The 22,195-nt window shown below is 39.4% G+C and overlaps 1 protein-coding gene across 2 annotated transcripts; it reads left to right on the top strand.

The window, feature by feature from the left end:
- The first annotated feature begins 9 nt into the window (after nucleotides 1-9).
- Nucleotides 10-21,675, top strand: TRIM4 (tripartite motif containing 4). Of its 2 annotated transcripts, none has more exons than XM_033109975.1 (6): nucleotides 10-773; nucleotides 5,182-5,277; nucleotides 5,978-6,208; nucleotides 10,750-10,772; nucleotides 11,029-11,126; nucleotides 13,259-14,052. In XM_033109975.1, exons 1-6 carry the CDS (start codon nucleotides 120-122, stop codon nucleotides 13,993-13,995), a joined length of 1,839 nt encoding a protein of 612 aa, XP_032965866.1. In that variant the 5' UTR covers nucleotides 10-119; the 3' UTR covers nucleotides 13,996-14,052. The 2 variants fall into 2 exon arrangements, with proteins under 2 accessions (XP_032965866.1, XP_032965867.1); XM_033109976.1 differs by lacking the exon at nucleotides 13,259-14,052 and adding an exon at nucleotides 20,206-21,675 and having other exon boundaries at nucleotides 15-773.
- Nucleotides 21,676-22,195: the final 520 nt, after the last annotated feature.

Here is a 22,195-nt window from a genome sequence, read left to right as displayed (position 1 = left end):
CAGGCGTAGTCGCCGCCCTCTGGCGCCTTCCCCAAACCCGAGGGATCCCGGCTTCCTCTCGAGTTTGCTAGGACAGCCACAGCTCTATTGTTGGCTGGAGGAGCAGCCCCGGTCCCATCATGCCCCTCGGCCAGGACGCGGCCTCCAGCGGCAGCGACACCGCGACTCCGGTGCTAGCGCGCTGCGGTCCCGCCACGCCCGCGGGAAGGCCAGCACGCGCCGGGATTGAGTCCCGTAAAGTGAGATTTAACTTTCCCAAGCCGCGGGAGGCGCCTGCCGCGGTTCCGAGGGCCGCCGGCCTCCAGGGCCCACCCGCCGCCCACAGGCCGCTGCGGCGCGTCGCAGCCCACCCGACTCGGGCTCTGGGAAAGAGTAGCGTCATGGAAGCCAAGGATCTCCAGGAGGAGCTGACCTGCTCCATCTGTCTGGACTATTTTAAGGACCCGGTGTCCATCGAGTGCGGTCACAACTTCTGCCGCTGCTGCCTGCAACGCAGCTGGGAACCGGGCGGCGGCCAGTTCCCCTGCCCGGAGTGCCGGCAGCTGTCGTCGCCCGCCGCACTGCGGCCCAACTGGGTCCTGGCCCGGCTCACGAGGACCGTGCGGCCCGGGCGCCAGGGCCCCGTGCCCCCCGGCCTGTGCGGCCGCCATTGGGAGCCGCTGCGGCTCTTCTGCGAGGAAGACCAGCGGCCCGTGTGCTTGGTGTGTAGGGAGTCCCAGGAGCACCAGACCCACACGATGGCGCCCATTGACGAGGCCTTCGAGAACTACCGGGTAAGCTGGACGTTAGGGGGCTGCGGGTGTTGCCCGGGAACGTTTACCTTTTACTTTCATAAAGGACCCATTGAAGTGGCTTCTCGTCCCATTGGAAGCATGAAAACTCTCTAGAGGCTCAAGGTTTTGCTACACGGACCTTAGAGCTGGAGTTAAAACTGGGAGTGGGGAGGGTTGGTACGAGGCTCATCATAACTGCAGAATTCAAGGGACTGGCCCTGGGAGCTTTAAGTTTAAGACAAACATACTGACGGTGTATGCCAGTGCTGTCCAGTAGAAACAATGCGAACCACATATGTAATTAAACATTTTTCTAGTGGTAAAAAGAACAGGTGATGTATTTTTAATAATGTATTTTATTTAGCCTAATTATCCAAAATGTTGTTTTTAAAAAAATTTTATTGGGGAGTGTTGGGGAACAGTGTGTTTCTCCAGGGCCCATCAGCTCCAAGTCGTTGTCCTTCAATCTAGTTGTGGAGGACACAGCTCAGCTCCAAGTCGAGTCGCTGTTTTCAATCTTTAGTTGGAGGGGACCCAGCCCACCATCCCATGCGGGTATTGAATCGGCAACCAAGTGTTGAGAGCTGGTTCTCTAACCAACTGAGCCATCCGGCCGCCCCTAGAATATTGTTTAACATTAATTGTTATGAAAAATTATTAGTGAGATGTTTTACATTACTTTTCCATAGTAGGTCTTTAAAATCTGTGTACTTCATTTACAGCATGTACTGATTTGGACTATTCATATTTCATGTGCACACATGGCTAGTGGATGTTGTATTGGACAGTGCAGGTCTATCCTATAGATGTCATACACAACTGATGATTTGGGAAAAGCCTGACTTGGAGTGATGAGGCTGGGGTTTGTTATTAGCTTCCTTCTTCAGTTGGGAAAATCACTACGTTAATTGTTGTAATTGTAGATTGTCTGTCTTATCTCGTGTCGTAAGCTTCAGTTACTCTGCTCCAGCCACACTGGCCTTCTTGCTTTTGTTTCAAGGCTGTTCTCTTTCTCTACCCACACCTTCCATCCTTTAGATCTTATGCGCCTTTAGCTTGAAGACCTTCCTTGATCATCTTTTCCCTTCTATTACTGATGGTGTAACTCCAGTGGTCTCCAACAGAATTGGTATCTAGTAAGTACTGGTTGAATGCACGAATTTAATTATACAAGTTAAATTATAAAGTTAAAGTGTTTTTGTAAACTGTAAAATGCTGTACAGTTTTATCAGCTGACTACAAACAGGAAACATACAAAGCTGGACAAGGAAGTATACATTAATTCCTTCATTCAGTGACATTTATCTTGTATCCTACAAGACAAGACCCAAATCTTTCTCATTCGTTTATGACCAGATTCTAAAACAATGCCTATCGTACAGTAAACATCAATAAATGTTACTGAAATGCTTGGTGTTGCCCTCCTGCACCTCCTGGCAGTTTCTGTTGTTGCAGGGAAGGAGTTTTCTAATTTCCCCAAAGGGTTCCCAAGTGGTACAGGGGCCCACTGTGTCAGGATTCAGAAAGACTTAGGTAGTCTTGGATAATTGAAGCAACCATATAGGATAATTCATGCATACTGGAATTGTTAACGGCTTTAAAAAAAATTGAAAAATTCTATTTGAAAGATTATTTAATTTTTTTCATTATCAAATAAAAGTGAAAACTTAAAAAAAAAAATCTTGGTCACATTCAAAGGAGCCTGACATATGCATATCAAATTTGACAGTGATTAAAAAGTGGCAGTAATATAATTGAATAAAGTTACTTGAGATAGCTTACTGATAGCAGGATTATGTACCTATTTAAGTTAACTAGGGATAATAGCTTTTATAATATTAGAAAACACTGTGTTAGAAAGAAAATAGCACATGTGATTTTATGATATATAAGTCCCCTTATAACCTAATTTTATTTCCCCCCAACATTACGTGCAATTTTCAAGCATACATAAAGTTGGGAGACTTTTATAATAACACCAGTATACCCACATCTAGATTCTGCCATTAACATTTTATTCTACTTGTCTGTCACCTACCTATCTATCTGTCATCAATTCTTATTTCCCTTTGAAGCATTTTAAAGTTAATTGCAGACAGTACACTTCCTCCTCTACTTTAGCATGGCTGTCATGAACCAGATTGAATATTTATTTATGGTATTTTTAAAAATTCAGAACAATTAAATACACACATCTTAAGTGTCCATTTGTTGAGCTTTGACAAATGCGTATACCTGGGCACCCCAAGCCCTTTACAAGATACAGAACATTACCATCAGCCCAGAAAGCTCCTTCATGCCCTCTCCTAGTTAATGTCTGCACCCTACCCCCAGCCAATGCAACCACTGTTCTGATTTTTTTCCACCACAGATTAATTTTGCCTGTTCCAGAACTTCATATATATGGAATCATATAATCTGTACTCTTCTATATGGGCTCCTTTTGCTCAGTATATTGATTTTGAAATTCATCTGTTTGTGCATAGCAGTAATCTGTTACTTTTTACTGCTGAGTAGTATTGCATTATGTAACCACACCACAGTTTGTTTATGCATCTTCCTATTGGGATGCATGGGCTGTTTCCAATTTTTATGAATAATGGCGCTGTGAATATTCTCATACAGTGCTTTTTGTAGACACATGTAATTTTTCCTGGGTCTAGGAGTAGAATTGCTGGGTTCTAGGATTAATGTATGATTAGTTTTATGTCAGACCTTTTTCTAAAGTGGTTATACCATTTCACACATCCACCAACATTGTATGAGAGTTCTGGTTGCTCCACATCCTTGCCAACTTTGGTGCTGTCAGTCTTTTAAATTACCTAACTTTAAGCATTGTCATTTATAAATCATTGGAAGAAAAGTGATACCTATTAGTATTTATTATTCTCCCAGGGAAGAATTAAAAAATTAATTGTACTGCTTATTTCTTAGTTCTACTCATTTTTTTTTTCTTTTAATCTTTTTATTTTGGCATACATCCAGACTCAGAAAGTTGACCATGGCCATTCTTCAACATTTGACAGTTTTCACCAGTTTTTATTTTAAATTTTCTCTTCCTGTAAGAAACCATTCTCTCATGGTTTTTCACCAACTATTCATCGTAGCTTCTTTGCAGGATTTTCAACCTCTGCATACCCCTTGTAGCTGTTCCCAGTTCTAGCCTTGATCTTCTTTACTCTGTAGAATCTTACTGGGTGATTTGATTCACGCCCATGGCTTTAACTGCTATCCGTGCTAAATTTAACCCCTAAATCTGCTTCTGCAGCTCAGATCTCTTTCTTGACTCTTAACTGCTAACTAGATCCACGAATGTCCCACAGATACCTCAAAGTCAAGCTATTCAAGTCGAATTTCTTTTCTTTCCTCCTATTTACATACTGCTCATCTTCCTATATTTCCTGATTTGGTAAATAACCTACAGTCCATCTAGTTACTGAAGCCAGAACCCAGGGGCTAAATCTAGACTCCTGTGTGCAGCCATTTGGTCATCAGTTCTTCCTGGCTTTCCTCTTGTGTGTGTCTGTAACCTGCCTGCTTCTGTCTCTCAGGTCAGGTGCTGCCCCTCTACAGCCTACTTAGTTAATGCTGATTGACTTGTTTTATTTTTTAATAGCTTATTTGTGTTTTTAAATTGCAAAAATGGTATATGCCTCTTGTAGAAATTCAAACAAAACAGAAGTTTATAAAATTTTTAATCTTCCCTCCCCCTAACTTTCAAACTATTCCTATTCCACAGAAATAACCAGTGTTAATAATACTTAGGTATGTATCTTTCCAGATTTTCCTTCCATTTAAACATACACACACACAAACCCACACCTACACCCCCCACACACACGTTTATTCTTTTTAAAACAGAATTCTACAGTACTATTGTTTTATAGTACAGTTATAACTTAATATAACATGTCAATGTAGAGGGCTACCTGAAATTGACATAGAGTATCAATATATCATAATTTATTTAATAATTTCCCATTGATGGATAATGAATAATGCTGCAGTGAACATTCCTGTACATACTGATTATTTTTCGTAGTGTTTTGTTGTATAGATTATTAGAAGTAGAATATGCACACTTTAATTTTTGTTAAATCTTACCAGTGCTCTTCAAAACGATGGCACTTTTTTACTTTCCTAGTATTACATGCCAGAGGCTTTCTCCCTTGCCAATACTAGGTATTTATTAATACTCTAACAATTTTTAGTTTTGCTAACTTAGCTGGCAAACTCTATGTAGTGTTATGATTATTTCAGATCAGAATATTTCTTATTCTGCAGACAGCCTATGACTGTCTTCAACATTTTCTCAATCTCATTTCCTGTTTGGATTAGGCGACTTTTAGTACTTGAACAAGGATGTTTGGAGGAAAGATTTCTGTCTGATACGTATTTCTGTTGGCAGGAAAAACTTCTTAAGACTCAGTGTGATCTGAAGGCCAAGATGAAAGAAGCCATGCGGTTACATGACATGGAAGTGAAGAGTGTTACAGACTGGCAGGTAACAGCAGAAGTGGTTGGGCATTTCTTGCCCCTGAGGCCCTTTCAGTCTGAGGCTGCTTACAGGGTTTTGCTGGGAAGAGCTTGTAGGATGTTATCAGTTGTCAGGTAACTTGTAGAGATAAGGTGATAGAACAGGAAGTACCTACTGACTTGTGCCTTTGGGTGATGCAAGTTCCATACACTTGATCACTTTATCCCTGTATCTCTACTTTAAGGTAGTACCCCTCACTTCCCCACATTTTCCTCTGTATATACCCGAGGTTGGGGTTGTTTTGGGCCCATGGCATTATAGAAAGTAAATGGACTTTGCTTTCAGAGACACTTGGGAAGCATGATGTGCATGCAACCAAGCATATCTAAAGATTTAACAAAATTAAACAGTAGGTATTATTCTGAGGGCTAAACTTAATAGATGTGAAAGTACATTTTAGTTTAAAAAGTATACAAACAAGGCATTGCTAGCAGTAGTAGAGACTCAGATGTTACAAAGAATCGATTAATATTATAAAGACTAGTATTGTATAAGGATATCAAGTAAGTGTAAATAGAGGAGTAGTGGAAATTTGTGTGGGGTGGGCAGGAACTTTTCTGGAGGAGGTGATAAGGAAGGACCATGGATTGCTGGGGAGTCACGTGCAAAGGGTTGAGGAGCAAGGACCAAGTAGAACAAGGACTGAGCAAATCTCGTCTGGCTATAGAACAAGATGAAGAATAAACGATTGAGCCTCAGTGCAGAGTATGCAAAGCTGCACCGCTTCCTGGCTGAAGAAGAGCAACTGTTTCTTCAGAGGTTGAGCAAAGAAGAAGAAGAGACAAAGAAGAAATGGAATGAGAACTCATTAAGGCTCAATCAAATAATCACTTCCTTGAAGGAGCTCATCTTAGAGGTCTGGGAGAAGAGCCAGTGCTCCAGCCTGGAGTTGCTTCAGGTGAGACAGGCAGCGGGGGAGTTAGTTAACATCACCAACTGAACTCCCTCTTGTCTTTAGCGCTGAGTATCTTTCCTGTTGAATGGATTTAATAGAAGAAATGTTTTCTCTCTGTTGACAATTGTATTACTACTGTCATTATACAATTAAAGAGTCAAAGATTTACCATCCAAAGGAAATTAAAGTAATGATTCACTTGGTCTAATAGTTTATCTAGGATCTGAAACACATCTACGACTTTTCTACTGTGTTTCCCCGAAAACAAGACCTAGCTGGACAATCAACTCTAATGCGTCTTTTGGAGCAAAAATTAATAGAAGACCCAGTCTTATTTTACTAGAAGACCGGGTCTATATAATATAATATAATATAATATAATTTAATATAATATAACATAAAATATAGTATAATATAATATAACATAACATAATATAAATACCTTGTCTTATATTAATTTTTGCTCCAAAAGACGCACTAGAGCTGATTGTCCAGCTAGGTCTTATTTTCAGGGAAACAGTGTTTGTCGTACTATATGTTCATAATTCTTTGTTAAAACAGTAAAAGCAAATATAAAATCACAAAGTAGATAATTATATCAACAATTTTTAAGAGAAATTTATCTTTTCACTAATATTTAATCATTATAATCACAGCTTGATAAATTTTGTTCTTAGCCACAGATTTTGATTAGTACATTTATTTAAATAATTTCAAATATTTAGCAACCTTTAAAAGATTATAATTCTAACTAGCTCTTAGATTTGGGTCCTTAGGCCAGTTCTTTATCAAAAGTTAATCTTTACCTTTATATCCTCTGTAGGTAAAGCGCTCTTATAGCTTCTTTCAGTTTTTTCCCCCCTTCTTCCGCCTCCTGGCCCCAGTCTGGTTCAAGCCGTTGTTTCTCAGTCTAATTGTGTAGGACACAGCTCCCTGGCCCATTGGGATAGGGAGGGGGGCAGCACTCAGCAGCCCACAGCAGCTCACGCCAACCAACCTCCGGCTGCTCACAGCAGCCCAGCTCCAGGGAGAGCTGTTGTTCACAATCTTAGCTGTAGAGGGCGCAGCTCACTGGCCCATGTGCTCCAACCACCTGAGCCACTGGGCCGGTCAGCTTCTTTCAGTTTTGGGGTACAATCCAACATTTCTGACTGCCTTTTTTTTTTTTTTCTCACTGAAATAATTCACCTTTGGTCTCAGATCACTCAGAACCTCTCCTCCATATCATGTGACTAAAGATGAAAGAACCATTGAAGGGTGTTCCCAAGAATACTTTCAATCTACCATTACTATTTTTTCTCATCAGAAGGAGGCAACATTCTATTCTTCTCTTAAGGAAGATGAAAACATGGACCCACTTGTCAGTGTTTTCAACAGGGAATTGCTAGCTGGGAGTTATATCATATGTACATGTAATGATTTCCAAGAATTGTCTAGAACTTTTACAACTTGCTTGAGCAATGAAGTTCCAGTTACATATCCAAATGTATACTCTAGCAGAATCTTTGAAAGAATACATTTAAACACTTTTATAAATACAGGCTTAACATCTTGTCAGCATCTGAAACCTCAAAGATACGTATAAGCCAGCAGAATGCTTACAAACAAATATATCAGCCAACATTCGCAAGTGCAAAGTTAGGGAAATGATTAAATATGGAACTGTATCATAGAATCTTAGAGTCTAAGAGAAATTATTTTACTAATCCATCCATCCATCCATGTTTTTCATTTATTTCTTCACTTTTAGCCCATAACTCATTTCCATTTTCTTAGAAATATAGAAACATTGAAAATAAACATATATTGTGCTTAATTTTTATCTTTTTATTTGCAAAATACATAGTATTGCTTGAGTTTATGTATTTTTAATTTATGCAATGAAAGTTTGTGTTGCATTCTGTTTCTTGCTTTTTTTCCTTCAGCACTGTATTTTAAAGATCCATTCCTATTATTTATGTATACATTTAATCCATGTGTCCACTCACCACATTTTGCCAGTTCCCTCTTTCAGTAATGGATACCCAGGTTGTCCCTGACACCATTACCACTACAAATAATGTCACAGTGAAATGATTAATAATACCTACTCTTATTATGTTTTTCTGATTGGTTCTTGGCTTTGCTCTGTAGCTCTTTCCTTAACCTCTTGAGTTGGCATGCTTAGCTCATTTATATTACCCTTTTGTTTGCTGGTAAATATATTTAAGCTATGCTTTCTTTTTTAAGTATTGCTGTAACTGTGTCCACAGATTTTGACAATATTATTTTTATTGTCATAGTGAAATAAACAGGTTTCAAAGCATTTTAAGTATAACTTCATAGAGGAAAATATATAAATGCCTGAAAGATTATCATCACTGACCCACACATGTAACCACCACCCAAGTCAAGCAATAGAACATGAGTAGCATCACAGAAGCCCTCCTCATATCCCCAATCAATATCCTTTCCCTCTTCCTCAAAACTAGTCTCTTTTCAGATTTCTCACACTGTTTTGTTTTGCTATTTTTGAAAAAGAATCTTTCAGTATGCGTTCATTTATGTCTGGCTTCTTTTGTTAAACGGTATGTTTGTGAGATTAATCCATGTTGTTGTAGGTAGCAGATGTTTGTTTTCATTGCTCTATAGTAGTAATTCTCAACCACGAGCAATTTTGCTCCCCCAGAAAACAATGTCTGGAGACATTTTTGGTCGTTGCAACTCAGGTGGTTACTACTAGCACCTAATGTGTGGAGGCCATGGATGCTGCTCAGCGTCTTACAGTGCACAGAACACGCCTCCCCTCCTGCTCCCGGCGAAGACTTAGCCAGCCCAAAATGTTAGCCGACGTTGAAAACCCTGCTGTGTAGTACAGTTGTTCCTGGGTTTCTGTAAGGGATTGGTTCCAGGACCCCCCACAGATACCCAAATCCATGGATGCTCAAGTCTCTTACATAAAATGGTGTAGTGTTTGCATATAACCCATGCATATGGTTTTGTATACTTTACATCATCTCTAGATTATTTATATATTTAATATAACATAGTTATTATACTGTATTTTTTAGGAAATAATGACAAGAAAAAAATGTCTGTAAATATTCACTACAGATGCAACCGTGGTAGGCATAACTACATAGTCAGCAACAATGTAACATTAAAAAAAAACTCTTTTTGATCTGCAGTTGGTTGAATCCACAGATGCGGAACCCATGGATATGGAGGGCTGACAGTATTCCATTGTATTATATCAAAACATATTATTCATTTTATTGTTACAAAAAAGCAGTTACAAACATGTCTTTTTTGGTGCTCATATGTATACATTTCTGTCAGTTATGTACCAATGAAAGCAATTCCTAACACAGTGCTTGTACCAGTTTACACCATTGGTAGCAATGTGTGAGAGATCCCGTTGCTCTATATCCTCATCAGTATTTAGAATTGTTAGTTCTTTAACATCCTAAGTGGTGTATAATGTTATCTCATGCCCTCAATCAGTTCCTCTTCCCTCCTCTGGAAGGGTAGATGGCATTTCTTTGATGACTAATAAGGTTGAATACTTTTTCAAATGGTAATTAACCATTTTGGTATACTCCCTTTTTTTTTTTTTAAAGCTTTCTTTTTTTAAAAGCTTTCTTATAATAATACATATATAATTCACCCATTTTAAGTATAATTGAGTGATCTTTATAATTTTACCAAGTTGTGCAATCCTTACCAGTCCACTTTTAGATCATTTCCATAGATTCCTTTGTGCTTGTTTATAGTTAATCTCTGTTCCTACCCCCAGCCTCAAACAATGTATTTTCTGACTATAGATTTTCCTTTTCTGAATATATCACATAAACTGATACAATGTGTTTTGTGTGTGTGTGTGTGTGTGTGTGTGTGTGTGTATGGATTCTTGCATTTAGTATAATAACGTTTCTGAGGTTCATTCATGTAGCATACATTAGTATTGTATTTGCATTCCTTTTTTATTTTTGAATATTATACATTGTAGAATATACCACATTTTGTTTGTCTTCACCAGTTGATGGGTATTTGTGTTTCCACTTTTTGGCTATTTTGAATGATGCTGCTATGAACATTTGTCTGCCATTCTTTGTGTGGACATATGTTTTCATTTCTCCTGGGTAGATAATAGGAGCAGAATTGCTGGGCTATATGGTATATTTGTATTTAACTTTTTAAGAAACTGCCAAGCTGTTTTCCAAAGTCCACTTTATATTTCCGGCATATCCTCACCAACATTTGTTTTGTTTGTGATTGAAAGAGAATAGATGGAGAAGTAGGCAAAAAGCCATGAAAGAGTTAATGTCATAATGCTAAAGGAGAAAAACTTGGGTTTCAAGAAAGGGATTGATGAACTTTGACAGAGTACAGAGGGGTCACATGAGAAAAAAGACTGCATTGTGTCAATCCATTGGCTTTGTCAACATGAGATCATATATGACATTAACAAAAGCAACAGACAGAAAAATACCTGCTCACAAAGTTGAGCACCAGTTCTCATGAGGAAGGTACATAACTTACTTATTTCTTTCTTCTCTTCACAGAATCCAAAAGATCTGTTGACCAGGTATGAGCTTCTACCTTCTTATGGGGGTATGAGTGGAATGGTAAAGATATCTAGCAGAGGGGAAACAAGGTTGGGCTCTAGAGATGAATCTGGCCACACCCTGAGGGGTCTGTGAAGGAGGAATTCTGTTCACTTTTTCAAGGAGCAATGGGAGAGACGTGGTCTGAGCTTTGGGCTTGGAACCTTCACCTGGGCATTGGGGGTCTTGGCTGCCCGAGTTGTCTCCTAAAAGAGCAGCCTTCTGTACTTTTCTTAGGAGTGAGAACCAGGATGTGAACTATTCCCTTGAAGATCTAAAGGTGACGTCTGTGTGCCATATACCAATGATGAAGGAAATGCTGAAGCAAGTCCAAGGTGAGCAGAATTTCTAGGAGTTGGAAGACTTCTCCTAAGGAGAAGTCTTTCAAATAAGAGAATAAATAGAAGTCTGGGAGGGAAAGAGGAAAGAGCATGCAGTTAATAGTAGGGTCAGGAAAAATGGTAACTACTTAGGAATAAATAGATATACACTTCATTCAATAAATATTTATTTAACACATACTATGTGTTATAAGGTACTAGTGACACAAAAAAGAAAAAGACCTATTCTGAGAATAGACACATATCACTTACTATAAAGTGAGTTCCAGTGTTTACTAGTAGTATGAATAAAATATTACAGAAGTACAGAGGAAGAGCTCTGTTGGGGTGAAGTAGGGAAATTTTCATAGCAGAGGTGACAATTCTGGAATTTGAGGGATGAGTGAGAGCTTGCCAAGTGGAAAAAGGGGGTGTACTTTTCCAAGCAGAGGGAGCAGCATGAGCTAAGGTGTGGAGAAAATGGAGGGAAGGGTATGCAGTATGACTAAACCATAAGGTGCATTGTCGGGAAAGGCAGGAACTGAGGTTGAGAAGATGAGGGTAGGAAAGAAGGGTAGGAAAGACTGAAAATAAACTTACTGGATCTCCAGGAAGTAGCAAGGCATGCACATGTTGTAAAAGCTATTCAGGCAGTTCTCATATGCATATCCCTGATTAAGAATCAGGTTGTGGATGTCCTCTTCCAGTTAAAATGAAGTAGATTTATTCTTTGCCTGAAACTTAGTTAATTAAAAACAAAACAAAACAAAACAGCAGACACAGTACTAGAAACAATAGTTTTCAAACACTGGGCATCAGCAATAAAGGACAATGATCCCTGAGAAATGTGGAACAGATGAGGTGAGCACTATGGTTGCTCCAGCCTCCAACCTTGAGAGAGTTTTCAGGCCATCTTAGGGAGGGTTAACAGGTGGAGCCAAGTGAACTCCATGCATTGAGGAATGGAACTGAGTCCAGGGAGAACAAAAAAGAGTTTGCAGCATACTGGACGGAGTACTGGAGAGAAGAGAGCTATCCAGAGAGAGACCCTGATGCTCTACAAAGGCACACCCTGAGCTTTCAGCAGAGTTCCAGTCAGCACATGCTTGTGAAGAACTACCTGAGGTTGACGAAGGAAGTTTCCAAAATGGTTAGAAGGAATAGTTCCTGGTGCCCACACAGGGCCAGGAACAGTGCCTGTTCCTACCAGCCAGACTGGAAAACCCCTAATTCATGGTGCACTAGATAGAGTACTCAGGAAAATCTGCCTCATTGGTGGGGAATAATTAACCCTACATTGAGCACTGCTTTGGACCACCTTATAAATCATGAAAGCAGACCCAAAACGATCGAATTACAAATTATTTCCAAGTAACTGCAGCCCAGGACAAGCTTCAAAAGATTGACTGTAATAAAAAAAAAAAAGGGAATTGGAAAGCGGAGGGTAGCGGTGAGGGGCGGGTGCTCCAGCTGCTGTCCGCTCCGCCCCAAGCGCTGAGGAGCCGAGCAGGGGCCGCCCTCCTCCTCCATGAGGGACGAGTGAGCGCAGCGGCGACAGCCAGCGCGTAGCGCCTCCTCCCGCGTCCTCTCCAGAGCGCAGCGGCAGCGGCCCCGGTGGAGGAGGAGGAGGAGCATGTCCGACGGTTTCCATCGGGCTCCAGGTGCTGGTCGGGGCCGGAGCCGGGGCCTGGGCCGCGGAGGGGGCGGGCCTGAGGGCGGCGGTTTCCCGAACGGAGCGGGGCCTGCTGAGCGGCCGCGGCACCAGCCGCCGCCTCAGCCCAAAGCCCCGGGCTCCCTGCAGCCGCCGCCGCTGCGCCAGCCCAGGACGGCCCCGCCGCCAGGGGCCCAGTGCGAGTTCCCCGCCGGCCCCCAGCGGCCTCCCCGGCCCGGGGCGCTCCCAGAACAAACGAAACCCCAGAGAGCTCCACCTAGTTCACAGGATAACATCCCACAGCAGAACTCGGAGTCCCTGATGGCTAAACCCCAGGTGGTCGTAGCTCCTGTGTTAATGTCGAAGCTGTCTGTTAACGCCCCTGAATTTTATCCATCAGGTTATTCTTCTAATTATACAGAATCCTATGAGGATGGTTGTGAGGATTATCCCACTCTTGCAGAATATGTTCAGGATTTCTTGAATCATCTTACAGAACAGCCTGGCAGTTTTGAAACTGAAATTGAACAGTTTGCAGAGACCCTGAATGGCTGGGTTACAACAGATGATGCTTTGCAAGAACTTGTTGAACTCATCTATCAACAGGCCACATCTATTCCAAATTTCTCTTACATGGGAGCTCGCCTGTGTAATTACCTGTCCCATCATCTGACAATCAGCCCACAGAGTGGCCGCTTCCGCCAATTGCTACTTCAAAGATGTCGGACTGAATATGAAGCTAAAGATCAAGCTGCAAAAGGGGATGAAGTGACTCGAAAACGATTCCATGCATTTGTACTCTTTCTGGGAGAACTTTATCTTAACCTGGAGATCAAAGGAACAAATGGACAGGTTACAAGGGCAGATATTCTTCAGGTTGGTCTACGGGAGTTGCTGAATGCCCTCCTTTCTAATCCTATGGATGACAACTTAATTTGTGCAGTAAAATTACTGAAGTTGACAGGGTCAGTTTTGGAAGATGCCTGGAAGGAAAAAGGAAAGACTGATATGGTAGAAATTATTCAGAGAATTGAAAATGTTGTCCTAGGTGCAAATTGCAGCAGAGACGTAAAACAGATGCTCTTGAAGCTTGTAGAACTCCGGTCAAGTAACTGGGGTAGAGTCCATGTAACCTCAACATACAGAGAAGCAACACCTGAAAATGATCCTAACTATTTCATGAATGAACCAACATTTTATACATCTGATGGCGTTTCCCTTCACTGCAGCTGATCCAGATTACCAAGAGAAATATCAAGAGTTACTTGAAAGAGAAGACTTTTTTCCAGATTATGAAGAAAATGGAACAGATTTATTGGGGGCTGGTGATCCATACTTCGATGATATTGATGATGAGATGGACCCTGAAATAGAAGAAGCATATGAGAAGTTTTGTTTGGAATCAGAGCGCAAACGAAAACAGTAAAGCTCAATGTCAGCATAATCAGTTTTATAAAGCAGTTTAGGTTATGATGATTTAGCAGAACACAGAAAGCAAGAAATTGTGTCACACTTTACCAAATTAAGGATGTTAAGTTACATTACTAATTTTGTTTAACACTGTCTGCCAAAATAAACTTTATTCCCTATAACTTAAAATGTGTATATATATATATATATAATAGTTTATTATGTACAGTTAATTCCACTGTTTTGGCTGCAATAAAATCGATTTTGAAATAAATAAAATGTTGAAAGTAAATTTTGCTAGCTGGTTAGAAGCTTATCCTTTAAATTCATTTTTTCTTGAGGGAAAAGGTCTTAGCCTGGAAATACATATTACTGCAAAAATGTAGCACCCTTTTTTTAGTTATAAGTATGTAGCTTTCATTTAGTTTTACATTTAGTGTCTCAATAAATTGGGTTTCAAATATGATTCACAATTACGAAAATCTGTAGCACTAAAGTCTTAGACTATATCGTTAACTGATTTACATATCCTGATGCTATTTGATACCAAGGGCTGTTAAAATGTCATTAAAAAAAAAGAAAAAAAGGAGTTAGAACTCCAAACTAAACCACCAAGATTCTTCACTGAGGATTTATTGCAGTCCTAGAATTTTTTTTTTTTTTTTCATCTAACTTCATTACTTTACCTAGAAGCCTGGAGTATTTTTCTGCTTCATTTATATGGCTTTCTCATTTTTATTTTGTGGCATGAGTTGCATTGACTTTTTTACTAGAGAATTTTGCTAGGTCTTTGTCACTCAAGTTTTCATCTGCTTTATAATTGATACACCTTGAAGATCACTTTTCTAATACTTTTACTATAATGTAGTACCACCTCAGCCCTGTTTTTACCTAATGTCAAAAAATCTTTTTCCAACTAACTAAAACTATGTACAAAGGGATTGCTTGTAAATATGCATGTAAATAGTTCTGTTAATAACCCACTGTTTTACATTTGGTACATCTGTGTCTGCTAATACAGTTAGTTTTCTCACTTTTCTGCTTGTTTGTTCAGTCTGGATTAAAATTAGACTGAAAATATAAAAAAAAAATATATGTACTCATCAGTGTAAATTCACAATGTCTCACATCCAATCAAAAGATTACTAGGCGTGCAAAAAGGTAGGAAAATAATCTATAATGAGAATAATCAATTAAAACTGATCCAGGATTGCCAGGATGTTAGAATAAGCATAGAAGGACATTTAAATAGTTATTATAACTGTTCTGTAAATAGACATGTAGAGACATAAAAGATATTAAAAAATACCAGGTCAAACTTTTAGAGATGAAAACTACAGTCAGTGACTGAGATGGTTGGGATTAAAAGGTGATTAGACATTGCAGAAGGAAAGATTAGTGAAGTTGAAAATAGAGCATTGGAGACTGCAAAATGAAATGCATGGATTGAAAAAAAGCAAAAAATAAAAACATCAGTTAGCTGTGGGACAACTTCTTAAAGCTTTTTATATGATAGTTGGGGTCTCTGAAGGAGAGGAGTGGGATGGGATGAGACAAAAAATTTTTGAAGAAATGGCCAAAAATTTTCCAAATGTATTGAAAATTATAAGTACACAGATCCAATAAGTTCAACAAACGCTAGCACAAGAAATATGGTGAAAACTACCCCAAAACCAGTGATAAAAGAGAAAAGTAAAAAAACTTAAAACCAGTGATAAAGAGGAAAATTGAAATGTAGGAGAAAAAGGAAAATGTTACTTACAAGGGAACAAAGATAAAGATGACATCACATTTCTCATTGGAAACAATGCAAGTGAGCAAAATCTTTAAAGTACTGAAAACAAACTGTTAACCTCGAATTTTATTACTTTATTTCACAAAAACAAAGTGAAATAAAGATGTTAGCCGATACCCATAAACTGAAAGAGTTTATCAGCATCAGACCAACACTGCAAGAAATGTTACAGGAAGTCCTACAAGCAGAAGGAAAACGATAGCAGATGGAAGTCAGGATCTACACAAAAGAATTAAAGATCTCCCTAAATGATAATTACATAAGTAAATATTTTTTGTCATTATTTAAATATTGTTAAAAGCTAATAGTGATGGTTAATCTATGTGTTAACTTGACTGGGCCAGATATTTGTTAAACACTATTTTGGGTGTTGCTATGAGTATTTTGGATGAGATTAACATATTTGAATTGGGAAACTTGAATAAGGCAGATTGTCTGGTGGTGGGTCTCATCAAGTCAGTTGAAGGCCTAACTAGAACAAAGGACTGACCTCCCTACCCCCAGCTAAAGGGAATTCTGCAGTAGACCACCTTTAGACTTCATCTGCAGCTTTGGCTCTTCCTGCCTGATGGTCTGAACTGGAACATCAGTTTTCACTGGGTCTTGAGCCTGCTCACACACAGCAGATTTGGACTTGGGCCAGTCATTATAATCATAAGGAGCCAATTCCTTATAATCTTTATACGCAAATCCTATTTGTTTTGTTTCTCCTGGGAACCCTGACTAATACAGTAATTGTTTCAACAGACAGACGAAAAATAACATTGGAGTTTATAACATATTTACAATTAAAATACACAACAGCAATAGCATGGATGTTGGGAGAGGAGAGACGGAACTAATACATTTCTTATATGTGAAGTGGTATAATAGCACTTGAAGATAGACTCTGATAAGTTAAAGATGTATAGTATAAGCCTCAAAGCAACCACTAAAATAGAGAGTTATAGCTAATAAGCCAACAAAAGAGATAAAGTGGAATTATAAAATATTTGATTAATCAAAAAGAAGGCAAAAAAGGGAACAAGTATGACAAATAGAAAACATGTAGCAAGATGATACACAAACTTAATCATATAAATAATTATGAAATATAAATGGTATGAATATACTAATCAAAAGATGGAGATTGGATTGAATAAAAAAAAAACAAGACAACTATATGCTACAAGAAATATCAAACATAAAGACCCATATATGTTAAAAGTAAAACAATGTAAAAAGATATATCATGCTAACATTACTCAAAAGAAATCTGGAGTGGCTATATTAATATCAAAGTAGATTTCAGAACAAAGACTACTACCAGAGATAAAGAAGACCGTTTCCTAATGATAACAAAGGGTCAATTCATCAGGAGGACATAACAGTTCTAAACATTTATATATCTAATACCATGTTTCCCTGAAAATAAGACCTAGCTGGACAATCAGCTCTAATGCATCTTTTGGAGCAAAAATTAATATAATACTCAGTCTTATTTTACTATAATATAAAACCGGGTCTTATGTAACATTAAGACCCAGTCTTACATTAATTTTTGCATTAATTAGAGCTGATTGTCAGGCTAGGTCTTATTTTCGGGGAAGCACGGTAACAGCTTCAAAATATATTAAGCAAAAAACAACAGAGCTGTAAGGACAAATAGGTAAATCCACAATTATAGCTGGAGTTTTCAATAGTTTTTTCAATAATTTTTAGAAAAAGTGGGCAGAAAATCAGCAAGGGTATATTAGGCATAAAGAACACTAGCAACCATCTTGACCTCACTGATATGTATAGAACACCCCAAAACAGCAGAATACACATTGTTTTTAAGGGTACATGGAATGTTTTACTAGATGGACCAAGGTGGACCATAAAACAAATCTCATTAAATCAAAGGATTCAAATTATACAAAGTATGTTTGCTGACCATAATGCGTTTAAGTTAGATATTAGTAACAAAATATCCTTGGAAAATCCCCAAATGTTAGGCAACTAAATAACCCACAATAACCTATGAATGAAAGGAGAAATCAAGAGGGAAATAGAAAGTACTTTGAACTGATTGGAAAGGAAAACAACATCAGAATTTGTGGGATGCAGCTAAAACAATAATTAAGGAAAAATTTATAGCACTAACCTATATTAAAGAAGAAGAAAGTTCTTAAATCAGTGACCAGTTTCCACCTTAAGGCACTGGAAAAAGAAGCAAATAAAACCCAGAGTAAACAAAATAAATCATTGCAATACAGAAAAATAGCAGAAAATGATCCAAAAGCTGTTTTTTGAGAATATTGATTTTAATGATATACCATTAACCAGAATGACCTGGGAAAAAACAGAAGACATATTACTAATATCAAGAATGTGAGGCGACATCACTACAGATTCTACAGATAATAAGGATAATAAGGGAATATTACAAGCAACTTTATGCTGATAAATTCGACAACAGATGAAATGGACCAAGGTCTTAAAAGACACAAATGACCAAAGCTTACTCAAGAATAAATAGATAACCGGAATACCTAGTTTCTATTAAAGATTGGTATTGTAGTTAAAAACTTTGTAGTTGAAATGGCTTCACTGATTGTCGTGTCCAGCACTACGAAGGTTGTGGGGAGGGAGAAGGGCTGCAGCCCAGGGTTAAGAAAAGACAGTAGCCATGAATAGAATGCAAACCACGGAGGAAGGGGAACAACCTCAAGGACTGAGCCCTGAATCGGGGCCAACGCATAGGGTAAACTTTTAAAGAGGTAAAAGATTGTTAATCTCAAGATCTGTGTGTTAGTAGCCTGCTGGCCGTCTTTCCGAAAGTCCCCATTGTGTTCCAGCCTGAACTTTGCCTTCACACACGCACATCTCCAAGGAATCCATTGAAAGGGAGGGACCGATATAATTCCATCGGGTCTCAGTTTGCTGAGACATCCCCTCAAGGAAGCTTCTCTGATATCTCTCCATCGGGCCTGAGATATCAGGCTGAGGCACTCCCTTGTGAAATCCTGGGAAGAGCGCAGGGGAACAAATGGTTTGGCAGCTGTAAGGCAACAACTGATGAATTCACGAAATGTTTAAGAAATGAATATCGATTCTACATGAACTCTTACGAAAAATTGAAGAGGTGAGAATATTTCCCAATTCATTCTCTGAGGCCTGCATTACCATGATACAAAATGAGACAGACATTCCAAGAGTAAAGAACTGTAGATTAATGCTCCGTGTGAACATTGAATAATTCTAAAGAAAAAATTTTAGCAGATTGAATCTAACAATATATTAAAAGGATAATACATCACAACCAAATGGGATTTATCCCAGAAAAGCAGAATTGGTTAAACATTTGAAAAACAAATGTAATTCACCACGTAAACTAAAAAAGGAAAATTATGATCACCTCAATAGATGCAGAAAAAACATTTTGTCCAAACCTAAGATTCATTCCTGATCTTTTTTTTCTTAAGACAAACGAGAGACATGGAGAGTCTGGGAAGGAAGAGAATTTGGAGGCAGGGACGCTAGGGAAGATGTTATAGACAGTTAAAGTGAGATGAGAAATGCTGAAGGTCTGAGTGAAGACCTAGGCATTGTGAACGGAGAGGAGGAAAAGAACCTGACTGATATTTCAGAGGTATAATTGACAGGATTGAGGATCAGAGGGAGAGAAGAATCAAATAACCTCAAGATTTCAAAGAGTAGTGTTTGGGTGGAGGTCATGCTCTTACCCCTTAGAGAACATAGAAGGCAATGATGTCTGTGTTTGTGGGGGGATTAGTCCTCCCAAGAGGCGGAGGGGAACTTAGGATAATGAGTTCCATTTTGCGTTATTTGTTGGGGGCCTGTGGAGATGTCAGTGAACAACTGGAACCAGGGAAGAGAAACCTTGTTAATGATGACATCTATGTGTACCTGGACAAAGAACCAGCCAGTCAACAGCCTTGGTCTAGTTCTCATTCAACGAGTCAGAATTTATTAATGTTTCTCCAAATTTTATGCTGATTGTAAAGACTTGGGGCTGTGAAATGAGCTCCCCATTTTCTAGGTCTTTGTCTTTTAGAACGGAAGGGAAGTGAGGATTTCAGGTTGCTACAGGCTGTCCTATGGCCCACTAGGCTCTGCTGAGGATCAGTGGAGGGGCAATGTGGAATCTCGTTAGAGGAAAAGGATGAACTGAAGCTGGAAAAGATGGCTATTTCTGGAGGAGGGTTGGTGGTAAGCTGTTGCATTATTTATCTCAGCTCTCGTTTTCTCTGCAGTGGCTGTCAGTCTAGCTGAAGACACAGCTCATCCTGAACTTGTCTTCTCCCTGGAAGGGAGGTACGTGAAAAATGGAGCATCGGGCAGGTCTTGGCCATTATTTTCTGCAGCATGGACCTACTTTATTGGACGGAGGAATCCTCAGCAGAACACGCACTTTGTGGAGAGATTTCAGCACGTACCCTGTGTTTTGGGAAAAAACGTTTTCACTTCAGGGCAACATTACTGGGAAGTTGAGAGCCGAGATGGCCTGGAGATTGCTGTGGGGGTTTGTCAGGAGGACGTCATGGGGATTGTTGATAAATCAGAAATGTTCCCCCATGGGGGCATTTGGGCTATTTGTTGGAGTTCCGCTGGCTATTGGCCCCTAACAGGCTCCTCTGTAAGTCCTACCAAGCAAGAGCCAGCTCTTCACCGGGTGGGAGTTTTCCTAGATCATGGGGCTGGGGACATCTCATTCTACAATGCTGTGGATGGAGTGCACCTACACACTTTTTCTTGTTCTTTAGTCTCACCTCTCCGGCCATTTTTTTGGTTAGGCCCGTTAGCATCTTTAGTCATCCCACCGGTGACTGGTGGGAAATGAGGCTATTCTTCCTCTGCCCAAGGATCCCTGCCTGTATTCCAGCCCAGGGACATCCATCCCTGGCCCTCTTCTTTCACTTCATACATATCAGTCCTTTGTAGTATGGCAGTATTATCCATTCAGGTTCCAGTCTCGTGTTTTGTTCAGCTGCCCGTATTTCTTGTGAATATGTAGACAGATATGGCAGACCCTGTTGGTTGCCTTTCTAGTAGCCACTTGCCACTTCTCTCCTTCTCTTCTGGTTCTTTCTATTTGACCTGTTTGGCATGCCCCCTCCGTGTGCTTAGGAGAAGCAGTCCCAAGTATGGTAATTCTGGCCTGTGAGATAGGATGGGAAATTTTCCAAGGGTGGGGGAAGTTTTTGTAGCTTCTAAACTTGTTCTATGAGGTTATTACTCCCTTATTGTATAAGGCAATTTTAGTTGCACTTTGGTTACTTGCAGTCTGAAGTAGCCTAACTGGTATGGTAGGCACGCAGCGTGGACATCCCATAGTTGAGGCTTATCTGATTTTTTCTGAAACTTGACAAATTGATAGAATCTCTATTCAGTCATGTAATTCCTCTTCCCAGTAAGGACTGATATCCCTCACTTTTCTGGATCAGAAAATTGAGGCAGTCTTCTTTTACTCTGCCCATGCTATTACTCTTCTTCACCTGACCGTGTCTCAGCCTTCACGTGTTTGTTATGCTATCCGTTTGTCAAATTCCTATATTGTGTATACAAGGTTATTAATGTCATACCGAAAATGTTGAAAAACACTTAAGTGTGTATACTGCTAGCCTCTTCACATAATGCTCTCATATGACTCTTGTAACAGCTCGGTGAGACGGAAATTAAAATCCTATTTTTACAAGTGAGAAAACAAACCTTTAGAGTAACACACTCAGTATTGCTCAGCTGGCGAATGGGTTGAGATTAAAGCCTATACTCTTTCCTACTCTACATTTACTTGGAGGCATTTATTGAATGCAGATTGTGGGTCAGCATCATCTTTGTTTCTTATTATGTTTCTCTGTGTTTGTTTTTCTCACTGTACCTTCCTGCTCTAGATTGTATGCACTCAGGATTGTGAAAGTTACTGGATAGTTGTTTGTAAAATAATGATTGTTTGCCTCATTATAAAAGTTGTGTACTTATTGTAGAAAATTTGGAACATACATAAAGTGTAAAGAAAATTAAAGTCATCAATGATCTCTCCATTACTGATGTTTTAATGTGTTTCCTCCCAGACTTTCAATAGATATTCTGGTAGTGATTTAACAAGGCTTCTTTCAAAACTTCCAGCACCTTTCCTAACCTCTACTCCCCTTACTATGTCCCATCCCCTTCTGGCTTGTCTTCCTATTTAGCCTGAGCAACTCCCTTATTCAGTAATTTGTGCTGAGTTCTTAACTCTCTAAG

This window comes from Rhinolophus ferrumequinum, chromosome 7, assembly GCF_004115265.2.
Source record: "Rhinolophus ferrumequinum isolate MPI-CBG mRhiFer1 chromosome 7, mRhiFer1_v1.p, whole genome shotgun sequence".
Taxonomy (NCBI): Eukaryota; Metazoa; Chordata; class Mammalia; order Chiroptera; family Rhinolophidae; genus Rhinolophus; species Rhinolophus ferrumequinum.
This window is presented reverse-complemented; position numbering and strand designations above follow the sequence as displayed.

What these genes read in the sequence shown, in the direction of transcription:
- TRIM4 (XM_033109975.1), top strand. Translation starts at nt 120, where the DNA reads ATGCCCCTCGGCCAGGACGCGGCCTCCAGCGGCAGCGACACCGCGACT. An exon ending in AGGCCTTCGAGAACTACCGG is followed by an intron (nt 774 to 5,181) that starts GTAAGCTGGACG and finishes TTCTGTTGGCAG; the next exon opens with GAAAAACTTCTTAAGACTCA. An exon ending in AATGCTGAAGCAAGTCCAAG is followed by an intron (nt 11,127 to 13,258) that starts GTGAGCAGAATT and finishes ATCATCTTACAG; the next exon opens with AACAGCCTGGCAGTTTTGAA.